The sequence below is a fragment of the Tachysurus fulvidraco genome, chromosome 13 (assembly GCF_022655615.1).
Source record: "Tachysurus fulvidraco isolate hzauxx_2018 chromosome 13, HZAU_PFXX_2.0, whole genome shotgun sequence".
In the NCBI taxonomy this organism is placed as follows: Eukaryota; Metazoa; Chordata; class Actinopteri; order Siluriformes; family Bagridae; genus Tachysurus; species Tachysurus fulvidraco.
Genome location: NC_062530.1, coordinates 27324121 through 27336129, shown reverse-complemented (window position 1 = coordinate 27336129; position 12009 = coordinate 27324121). Strand labels below are relative to the sequence as shown.

Below are 12009 nucleotides of genomic sequence, written 5' to 3'. Positions count from 1 at the left end.
TAAAAGTAGACACTTCACAGTTTCGAATGATATATTACATGTGTGTGTGTATGATTATGAATGACGGAGTATTTTAAGTGGATTTCATGATGAAGAGGAAAAAAGCGCCAAAAACGCACCGGAGCGCCTGTCGACCCTAGAGGGTTAACTGTTGGGAGAAGGATTCTATGGAGCATTGATTGTCCCGGTTTGCAAGAACCAAAGAAGGATGACAGAAGGCTTTCATATCTATACCAGCCAAGGTCGTTGCTCGCAGTAGATTGTCTGAGTTTGCTTTCCTAGCACAATCCACCAAGATCTGTCCAGACCGCAGCTTCTTGATATCTCTGACTGCTCCCGCAATTCCAGTTATTCCTTTTTGGATTGCAAAAGGAGACAGTTTGGTAAGGGGCATGTCTTTAGTCAATGATTCGAGTAAAATAAATATTTGCCAGTTTTCGTTATCAGAGGAGAAAATAAGATCAGTCTTTAGTTCAACCTCCAAATCCTGGTCCAGTAATCATTTTATGGTGTTTTGTTTGTTCGCCATGTTAGAAGAATATTTGTTCATCATCTCTGCTCCTCACCCACCTCGGAGCCCTACAAGGGGATGTACAGAGCCGCGGACATCCACCGGATGTACATCAAGGATACAGAAATGGTATACTTGAGCATATAGACACGAGGTCCACAATACTCAATTGACCCTTCGCCAGTGTCTTCTGGAAGATGCGAGTTATACAGATGTTTGCAACTCAACTCTTCCTCCAACGACACGAGTCGCAACTCACGGCCAACGAGTCGCCCCTTTTGTCGCCTCTTACGATCAGCAAGGGGGTGCTGAGGACCTATTCTACCCCGGGTCCCCAAGGGGGGTAGCATGATAGAACCACCACCAAATCTTACTGTGGGTAGCAAGTGTTTTTCTTAGAATGCTGTATTCTTTTGCAGCCATGCATTAACGCCCCTTGTTATGACCAAATAACACAATCTTTGTTTCATCACTCCACAGCACCTTATTCCAAAATGAAGCTGGCTTGTCCAAATGTACGTTTGCAGACCTCAGGCGACTCTGTTTGTGGCATGTGTGCAGAAAAGTCTTCTTTTGCATCCACCATCTGCAGCAAGTTGATGTTGTAGGTCTTTGGAGGTGGTCTGTAGGCTGTTTTTGACCGTTCTCACCATCCTTCGCCTCTCCAATATTTTACGTGGCCTGCCACTTCTGGCCCTAACAAGAACTGTGCCTGTGGTCTTCCATTTCCTCACTATGTTCCTCACAGTGGACACTGACAGCTTATATCTCTGCCATAACTTTTTGTAGCCTTCTCCAAAAACCATAATGTTGAACAATCTTTGTTTTCAGGTCATTTGAGAGTTGTTTTGAGGCCTCCTTGTTGCCACTCTTCAGAGGAGAGACAAAGAAAACAAAAACTTGCAATTGGCCACCTTAAACAACTTTTCTCATGATTGGATGCTCCTATCTATGAGGTTCAAGGCTTAATGAGCCACCAAACCAATTGTGTGTTCCAATTAATCAGTGCTAAGTAGTTATAGGTATTCAAATCAACAATGGCAAGAGTGCCTAAATTTATGCACCTGTCTAATTTCATTTTGATGCATATTGCACATTTTCTGTTAATCCAATAAACCTCATTTCACTACTGAAATATTACTGTGTCCTTCAGATATTTGATAGATCAAAATGAAATTGCCAATCCAAACACCCATTTATTCATTCATTCATTCATTCGTTTTCTACCGCTTATCCGAACTACCTCGGGACACGAGGTAGGCATCATCGGGCATCAAGGCAGGATATACCCTGGACGGCGTGCCAACCCATCGCATTGCACACACACACTCTCATTCACTCACGCAATCACATACTACGGATAATTTTCCAGAGATGCCAATCCACCTACCATGCATGTCTTTGTAGCCGGAGGAATACCCGAGGCATGGGGAGAACCTGCAAAACTCCACACACACACAAGGCGGAGGCGGGAATCGAACCCCCAACCCTGGAGGTGTGAGGCAAACGTGCTAACCACTAAGCCACCATGCCCCCCTCCAAACACCCAAATATTTATAAATGAAAATCATGGAAATTTTCAGGGGTTCCTAAACTTTTGCATGTGACTGTATGATTAAATATCTGAAATGTTTCAACAGCAATGACACACATATTACTGGGTATTTTAGGACACTTTAAGTGACTCTAAATGTGTTAACCTGCCAATAACAAATTATAAGAAATTGTGCAGAAGTTTGTCTTTTGTCAGCAAGAATGTTGCAAGAGCTTTGGGCTCTGATCAGGAGAACTTCCACTCCAACATTAACTTCTACACCATGTCTTCATGGAGCTGATTTGTGCACAGGGACATTGTCATGCTGGAACAGTGTCTGGATTCTTAGTTTTTAAACATTTGGACATGTATCTTGCTCACCTCAGTGTGTTTAGATAACAGCGTTGATCCTGTAGTAAATCAGTGAGCAGCTTCACTCCTGATGCTCCAGGGTCATTCCCCCTGAGATCCAGCTCTATCAGGTGAGATGATTTCAGAGCTTCAAACAGAGCAGTGTATCCTTCCTCTGTTATACTGCAGTCTGAAAGTCTAAGAGAATAAATGTCTTATTATTTATTCATGACAGAGATCTAATTTAAAATATTCTGTTTGGTAGGATTTAGTTTCAAATGATTCTGCTTGGTAGTTTGAATGCATATTAAAACCACCAAGCAATTAAAAAATTGGTAACTGTTAGGTAAATAAAAGGTAACTGTAATGCATCTTGGTAGTTTCTAACCACCTGACCATAATCCAAAAAAATCAATCCTTATATCATATCAACACTTCTAGTTTAATCAACTAATAAAAGGGCACTATTACCATTTTTCTAGTGTCAGATCAATTCTGTCAATCAACTCAGTTTCCCAGAATGCACTGTGGCCTACTATCACTTCAGACACCTCTCAGAACCCATTACCCCTAACTTGCTCACACTCTCCTGTTCCTGTTCTTTCACATCTCACAGTGTGATGATGTAAAGCTCAGTTTGTGTTACACCTGGAATTACCAAGCCTTTTGTTTCTGTTAGTTGTTAGATGTCTGGTGTCTGACCCCTGGTATTTCCCTGTATGCTGCTTACTGATTGCCTAACCAGGATCCTCACAACAAGCAATTCAATCAATTTTAACTTCTAACTTGAAACCTGAACTTGAATAATAAAGATGAACTGACCTCAGTGTCTCCAGTTTACAGTTTGGACTCTTCAGTACAGCACAAAGCGGCTTCACTCCTGAGTCCCCCAGAGGATTACTGCTCAGATCCACCTCAGTCAGCTTGGAGGATTCCGAGCTGAGAACTGTGTGTAAAGACCAGCAGCTTCTGTCTGTCAGGTTACACTCACTGAGCCTGAAAGGAGAAAATAACAGTGAGTAAAATTTATCTTACTCTAGCAGTATTAAGCATGACTTTGTTCCAAACTGCTGGACTGTTACAGCAACAAAGAGGAATCGAGTCCATATTAATGTCCATAGTTTTGTAATATAATGTACACGCATGTGATGTTCTGCTGTCCACAAACTTTTAAAACTGCAATTTGCTGGTAAAATATACAAACATAACTAATTTTAATACTTCAGTTTATGTTTATATTTATAATGTTTAATGCCATTTTTATCAACATTTCTTGGCATCAGTGTGATCCTGAATGTATTCTGCAGCTAAATGTAGAAACAGGTTTTACTTACAAAGCTTTTTTGGCTTCCTGGACGACTGGTAACAGTCTCTTAAAGCATTCATCTGATCTTATGAACTTCTGTAGCTCAAACACTTCCAGATCCTCCTCCGATGTCAGCAACACAAAGACCAGAGCAGACCACTGAGCAGGTGAGAGTTCAGCTTCAGAGAGACGACCTGAGCTCATGTAGCATTGGATCTCTTTCACCAGTGAATCATCATTTAACTCATTCAGACAGTAGAACAGATTGATTGATCTTTCCGGAGATGGGCTTTTTTCAAACTTTAACTTGATGTACTCAACAATGTCCTTTTGGCAGTCAGAGCTGCTTCCCGTGTTTGTCAGTAGACCTTGAATGAGCTTCCGATTAGACTCCAATGAGAGGCCCAGAAGGAAGCGGAGGAAAAGGTCAAAGTGTCCGGTTTCACTCTCCAAAGCTTTGTCCACTGTGATCTTGAGCAAATCAATCATTTTTATTTCTTTATTTTCTTCTGATTGCTCAAAAACATTCTTGTTTTCATCTCGGACACATACATATGTAAACAAGGCAGCAATGAACTCCTGAATGCTGAGATGCACAAAGCTGAAAACTTTGCCAAGAAATCTGCCAGTCTCCTGAGTGCACACTCCTGAGTACACCTCTATGTTACTGACATCAATTCCACAGGCTTTTAGATCTTCTGCATAGAAAATCAGGTTGTTTTTTTCCAGGTGACTAAAGGCAAGCTTTCCCAGTGAAAGAATTCCCTTTTTATCCCATGGAATGTCTGAGGCATTATTTCTATTGTATTTCTTGTCCCCCTGTATGGTCTGAAAGATCAAAAAACACGTGTACATCTCCGTCAGAGTCTGTGGAATGTCTTCACAGTCTGATCTCCCCAAAATGCCTTCAAGTACAGTGGCTGAAATCCAGCAGAAGACTGGAATATGACACATGATGAAGAGACTTCTTGATTTTTTAATATGATCAATGATTCTGTTGGCCAGACTCTCATCACTGGTTTTCTTTCTGAAGTACTCCACCTTTTGTACATCATTGAAGCCACGCACCTCTGTGAACCGGTCCACATGTTCAGCAGGGATCATAGCAGCTGCTGCTGGTCGAGTGGTTATCCAGATGAGAGCAGACGGAAGCAGATTTCCTTCAATGAGGTTTGTCATTATAGTGTCCAGTGAGGCTTTCTCTGTTACATCAGTCCACTTTTGGTTTTTATGGAATGTTAGAGGAAGTCGACACTCATCCAGTCCATCAAAGATGAACATGACTTTATACTTGTCTGTGAATCTCATTCCTTTTGTTTCTGGAAAAAACTGATAGATGATGTCCCTCAAACTGCATCTTTCCTTTTCTTTTAAATTCAGTTCTCTGAAAGGCAGCGGAAATATGAAATGTATGTCCTGATATTCTTTCCCTTCAGCCCAGTCTAGAACAAACTTCTGCACACAGATGGATTTTCCGATACCAGCGACCCCTTGTGTCACCACAGTTCTGATGGGTTTTTCTTCTCCAGGTGATGGTTTAAATATGTTCTTGCATTCAATTTGCTGCTCTTGCACCATTTGACTTTCTTCAGTTTGCACACAAGTGTTTTTCTTTTCAATTTGTCTCACTTCATGTTGTTTATTCATTTGTCCACTTCCACCTGCAGTGATGTACAGATCTGTGTAGATGTTGTTAAGAATGTTGGACTCTCCTTGCTTTGCAATCCCTTCACATACACGATTGTACTTCTTACACAGGGTTGATTTGAGTGCACGCTGCTGAACTCCTATTAGTGCATCTAATTATATAATCAGAAATAAAACAATTATAAAGCAGAATAAACTCTAATACATAAAAAATACACAGACATACATTTCTATATGACCGTGAAACATTATATACCTGGAATCTCTATAGTGTTAAGAAAACAGATACAATGTGGCTCATTGTATAAACTTTTCAACTGAATATTTACAAATGTTTAAGTAGAAAACATCATGTGTTGTCTTATTAAATGCTTACCCTGGAGTGCATCAGCGAGGTCATTGTGTTCCATCAACTTCAGAAAGTACAATGTCATTTCAAGAGCTGCTTCTTTTACATTCCACATATCATCCCTCACATCATTGTAGTATCTTGTGTTTTGTTTTCTTAGATATTTCTTAAACATCTCCAGCTCATGTTTTATAAACACAATCATTTTATTCTCAAGATCCTTCACAAAACACACAGAGGGAATACAAGAAATGTGTAAAATGCAGAATGATTTTGTAATAAACACAATATTATTTGCTATGATTAGAATTTCACTGCTCATGCATGACCAGAAAGACGCAATACAGCTGTACATAAAAACTAGGCAGAACCTTAGTCAGTAAAATTAAGAAGAAGAAAAAAAAACTGTACCAGAATAAATGTATTATTTATGTTATGCAATAATAGGAAAGACATAAGAGCTGTACATGTTGTACACCTTGTACAAAGACACTGACAGGCTTCCGTCAGGGTTGAGCGAGTGCAGTGTGGAATTAATTAATACCAAAACACTACATCTGTATTCTTGGCTCAGAATGATCTAAATTCTTTCTTAAATAACTTCACATGAAGTGAACTCTCAATTTACACATAAAACTAAAGTATATGATGACTGTAAATACACAAAAACTACTGAATGGAATTTAAAACAAAACGTTCTGATAAAGAGATAATCTTTTATATCCCATGGACACTTTGTAATTTGGATATGACAAGCCTTTCTAAACAAGAGGTATTATTTATAAAAGCATGTACAGAACACAATAAGATTCACCCGAACACATGGGAACATTACTGCACTTAGCAGACGTCACTATCCAGTGTGACTTACATTTATCTCACTTATACAACTGAACAGTTGAGGGTTAAAGGCTTTAATCAAGGGTCCAGCAGTGGCAGTCTGGTGTTCCTGGGATTCAAACTCACAACTTTTTCAATAAGTAGTCTAACACTTTAGCCACTGAGCTAACACTTTTATTGGTACCAATTGGTATTAATTATTAATTGGTATTTATCACACCTCTGTGTGCACATCTGTATTTATTTTACAGGTCAAATAAATACAATAAATATTATTTTGTGTGCTTTCTATTTCTCCTGAATTAAATTTAGAAACTGCGATGGCATGGATATTTTACACATTTTGCTCTTTTTTTTGCAATGTGCAATGTGAGGTTACAGAAATGCTAAAACTAAATGTTTAATTAATAAGTCCACAGATGCTGAAAGTATATTTTAATCAAATTAACAATCTCCCTTCACTTTTTGTGCTCTATCAGGTCTGATCTCACAGTCATCAGTGCTTAAGTGATTCTGTGCATAATTATGATTTATTAAATATCAGCTGTAATAAACATCATAAAATGTTTGTAAAATCTGCTGTGGATGAAATTGCAGGAAATATTACCAAAGAAAATCTAAATCATACCTGAAAGATGTTGTGCAGAAAGTCTGCAATCTTACTTTCTAATTTGAGACTTTTCAGAAAAGTTTTCTCAGGGTCATCTCTGCAGACAAATAATTTATTTTAGGATTAGTAACAAATTAGACAAATAAATAGCAACATGAAATGAGAAATACTCATTTCCATTATAATGTTGGGACATTTGTAAATTTAAATTAATTAACTGAAAGACTTTTAAATCACATGAGCCAATATTTTATTCATAATAGACAAAGATAACAAATGTTTACACAGAAAATTTTTACACTTTTATCAGCTAAATACAGTAAGCTCATTTCAATTTTGATGCGTTGTGAGACCAAATTTGAGGTCTCAGAAAAGTTGGCACAGGGCAATAAGTGACTGAAAAAGCAAGAACTTTTGAAAAAAATAAAAGGCCTTTATTGGATGTCCATGGCATTCGGACCCTCAAACAACACTCATCACTCATTGGCATGATTGTGTCAATGACATAATTAAATTGGTCCAGGAACACTTCCAGAACCTACTGGAACACTTCCAGAACCCACTGTGCCATCTGCAGATGCCACCTAAAGCGCTATCATGCGTATAAAAATGCGTATGTAAACATAGTCCAGAAGTGCTGTCATGTCCTGTGGGTCAAGGCTCATTTAAAATGGACTGTTTCAAAGTGGAGAAGTGTTCTATGGTCAGACGAGTTCAAATTTAACATTCTTTTTGGAAATAATGGACGTCATGTCCTCTGGGGTAAAGAAGAGGGAGACCTTCCAGCGTGTTATCAGCGTTCAGTTTAAAACCCAGCATCTCTGATGGTATGGGGTCCAAAAGTACACACGGTCTGGGCAGCTTGCATGTGTTAGAAGGCACTATGAATGTTGACAGGTATATAAAGGTTTTAGAGACACATGTGCTCCTCTCCAGACGATGTCCATTTCAGGGAAGGCCTTGTGTATTTCAGCAGGACAATGAAAACCAGACTCTTCAGCAGCTGGAAACCTATATCAGGGAAGTATGGGACCAAAACTCCAGAAACTCATAACCTTAATGTCCAACGTCTTCAAACTGTTTTGAAAAGATGCTGGAATTCCATATTATACCTTTCCTTATGGTGTATTTCTTTCCTTTTGTCAGTTCTAGTTGGATGCTTTGGCAGTCCAGCTGAGGAGGAATTCCGTCTAAAGGGAATGGAAAAAACTTTTAGAATAATAATTCATTGTCAGCATTTTCTCAGACAGAAAAGTTGTTTGTACTTTTTAAACTAGCATTTTCTCCACTGTTTGTTGTATGTGTTTTTGAAAGTCTGTAACCTAGTGAACCAGGGTTAATGTATTGAATGATAGAGACTTAACCCTCCTATTGTCCTCCTATACAAATTCGGAGCGCCTTGACCTAACTTGACCTTGTCTGTTTTGACTCTTATAAAAAATGAAGTATATATGATAGCCTTTTTTTTCACTTTTTTAGTCTAACTTGTTTCCAACATATTAACATATATTTTGCATATTTTAACATATATATTAAAAAAAAAATTATATTTGGTATAATAAACCTTATTTATGTACAAAAATGCCTAATTTTTTTGTAAAAAAAAAAAACAGAAATTTTGAATTATTTTCACTATAGAGGCACAAAAGTTGATGCACAATTACAGGCTGGTATATTTCAAAGGCAGGAGATTGTTTTGAAACCATTTTGACCATTTTCAATGTCAGCAAATAATAAATTTTTCGAGGCCAAATTGACTTGAATGCTTATAAATCAAAAATTGTACAATTATCACCATTCTGTGTGTAATATCTATTTTACACTTGTAATATCTATTTTGCCCACCTGATGTCATCTGATCAACCAACAACAGGCTACACACTCACACACACAAACACACCACTCAAAAACATGGCATAATTTCACGTGAATAAAACTTCTTTTACACTCCTTATGATTTTTTTTAATTATACTCACTTTATGAATGATAAACCTTATGAAATTTTGCCATGTTTTTGAGTAAAATAAGCAGAAATTATTACAGTAAATATTATTTATACCCACTGACTGATAAATGTCAAACATTTCCAGGCCAAAGCTGACTGATGAAACTAAATTTATAAATAAGAGTGGAAACAAATATGATTTGCAAAACACATGTATTTTATTTTTGTAACTATAACTTCTTTATAGAAATATGAACGTGTGTGTGTGTGTGTGTGTGTGTGTGTGTGTGTGTGTGTGTGTGTGTGTGTGTTTGTGTGTGAAACTTTTACAAATGTGTAGCCTTGTTTTGTAAAAGTGGAGGCCAACTGAAATGCAAAGCCCAATTCTTTGAACAGTGTTTTACTCTGTGTGTGTGTGTGTGTGTGTGTGTGTGTGTGTGTGTGTGTGTGTGTGTGTGTGTGTGTGTGGGAAGCTTGTTGGTAGATCAGATTTTGCCCCCAGCTGGACAAATGCATATAACAAGTGTGAAATATTCACAAATGAGTAGCCTTTGTTTTTTTCTGGAGGCCTAATGAATTGCAATGCCCAATGCACATATGTGTGTGTGTGTGTGTGTGTGTGTGTGTGTGTGTGTGTGTGTGTGTGTGTTTGTGTGTAGCATCATTTCGGTAGATCATACCTCTGATAGGCAAAGGCATATCAAAAGTGTGAAATATTTACAAATGTTTGGCTTTTTTTCCAGGAGGCCTAATGAAATGCAATGCCCAATTAGTGTGTGTGTGGTGTGTGAGTGTGTGTTTTGGGTGTGTGTGTTAGTGGACATTTTATGTGTGCATTTTTGTGCCTGTATGTATGTTCATTGGGCTGAAAAGGGCAAAAGTGTGACCTATTGCCCCACTAAATGTGGCCGGGTCAAAATGACCCAGGAGGATCCAAAACGCATAGTATGTACTTGTCTGAACACATAGTTCAACGAAAATAGACAAAAATAAATTTAAATTAATTTAAGTTCATAATTTGGAACAATCCTGGTAAATTTCAGGCAAATATGTAGAAGAAAACTCAAGTTATGACACATTAAACTTTCATTGAACCTTCCAGCCGGGTCAAATGGACCCAAGGAAAATAGGAAGGTTAAAAGCACTTTTGTACATCATTCTGTATAAGAAAGTCTGATAAATGCTGTAAATGTTTGTTTTAATATGTTCCTTTTTTTCTGACATATGGACATATTCGATTATTACATACTATTACCATTTTTGTAAATGTTGTAAAGATAATGATAAGCCACACAATAAGCCATAACCACTCAGATTTCAAATATATCTACAGATTTTAGTACAGTGTCAGAAGCACTCGGCTTTCCTGAAAATTGCAAAACTACATCAGAAAGAACAATAAAATCCAGCTGTGCCTAAGAATCTTCTGAGATCACATTTAGTTTTTGGGGCAGGAAATTATGGCCTGAACCTTGGCATTGAGGAACTTAACTATACCCTAAACAAAAGTTATTCCTAGGTGCCAGTGACATTGTTAGCAAACTCACAGTTATCTAAATTTAGCACTAGTTTTGCTAAACCTGTGCAATTTTGCGCAAAATCCATGGACCTCACACCTACCAGCACCCCTACAGCTCCATTGTTCTCCTCCTTTTGTTGTGCAAACGGCCCCATCACCTGTGAGGCCTGGCTCATTTGCATTTGTTCACTCAGAGTAGCTCAGATCCAAGCCAGGCCAAACCTCTGTCTGTGACGGAAACCTTCAAGGCCTATCTATACAAAATAGTCTGTTTAATTTATATAAAAAAATTGTGTGCTAAGGTTTGTCATTGCCATAGTACATATCATATTTATACAACCATTGTGCAGACCTGGGGTCTATTTGACTCATCTGGAAAGTTTAATGTGTCATAACTTGGGTTTCCTTCCACATATTTGCCTGAAATTTACCAAGATTGTTCAAAATTATGAACTTTGCAAGTAAAATTAATCTTGTCCTCCCGGGTCAATTTGACCCGGCCACATTTTGTGGGGCAATTGTTTACACTTTTGCCCTTTTCAGCGCAATGAACATACATACAGACACAAAAATGCACACATAAAATGTCCACTAACACACACACTCAAAACACACACTCACACACCACACACACACACATACAAATTGGGCATTGCATCTCATTAGGCCTCCAGAAAAAAAAAGCTACACATTTGTAAATATTTCACTTTTGAAATGCCTTTGCCAAGCAGAGGGCAAAATATGATCTGCCGAAACACACACACACACACACACACACACACACACACACACACACACACACACACACATAGATGTTGTGTTTTCATATTCAAATCATATTTGTTTTCTCTCTTTTATTCATGAATTTAGTTGCTTCAGTCAGCTTTGACCTGGGGATATTTGACATACACCAGCCAGTGGTTATCCAAAATAATATTTAATAATTTCTGCTTATTTTACTTAAAATCATGGCATAATATCATGAGGTTTATTGTTTATAACTTAAATATAATAAAAAGCATAAGAGGTGTAAAGGAAGTTTTATTCACAATAAATTATGCCAAGTTTTTGAGTGGTGTGTGTGTGTGTGTGTGTGTGTGTGTGTGTGTGTGTGTGTGTGTGTGTGTGTGTGTGTGTGTGTGTAGCCCGTTTTTGGGTGATCAGATGGCATCTGGTAGGCAAAATAGACATAAGTGTAAAATGTTCAAAATGTAAGCTGATCACACAGAATGGTGATCATTGTAGAATTTTTACTTTATAAGCATTCAAGTCAATTTGACCTGGAAAAAACAGGTTTTATTATTTACTGACATTATGAATGGTTAAAATGGTTTCAAAACAATCTTCTGGCTTTCAAAGAGACATTGCCAAGAGATGGATTCATTTCAATTATACA

The 12009-nt window shown here is 37.8% G+C and overlaps 1 protein-coding gene across 1 annotated transcript in view; it reads right to left on the bottom strand.

Moving 5' to 3' along the window:
* The window catches only part of LOC113657299, a 1727325-nt gene that overhangs the window by 1676730 nt on the left and 38586 nt on the right, over positions 1–12009 (bottom strand). Inside the window, exons 8-13 of the mRNA XM_047822072.1 lie at positions 8261–8338; positions 7167–7245; positions 5726–5918; positions 3731–5501; positions 3219–3392; positions 2427–2594 (exon numbers count right to left, since the gene is read on the bottom strand). Coding sequence (XP_047678028.1) covers positions 2427–2594; positions 3219–3392; positions 3731–5501; positions 5726–5918; positions 7167–7245; positions 8261–8338 — 2463 coding nt within the window. The remainder of the gene's footprint in view (positions 1–2426; positions 2595–3218; positions 3393–3730; positions 5502–5725; positions 5919–7166; positions 7246–8260; positions 8339–12009) is intronic.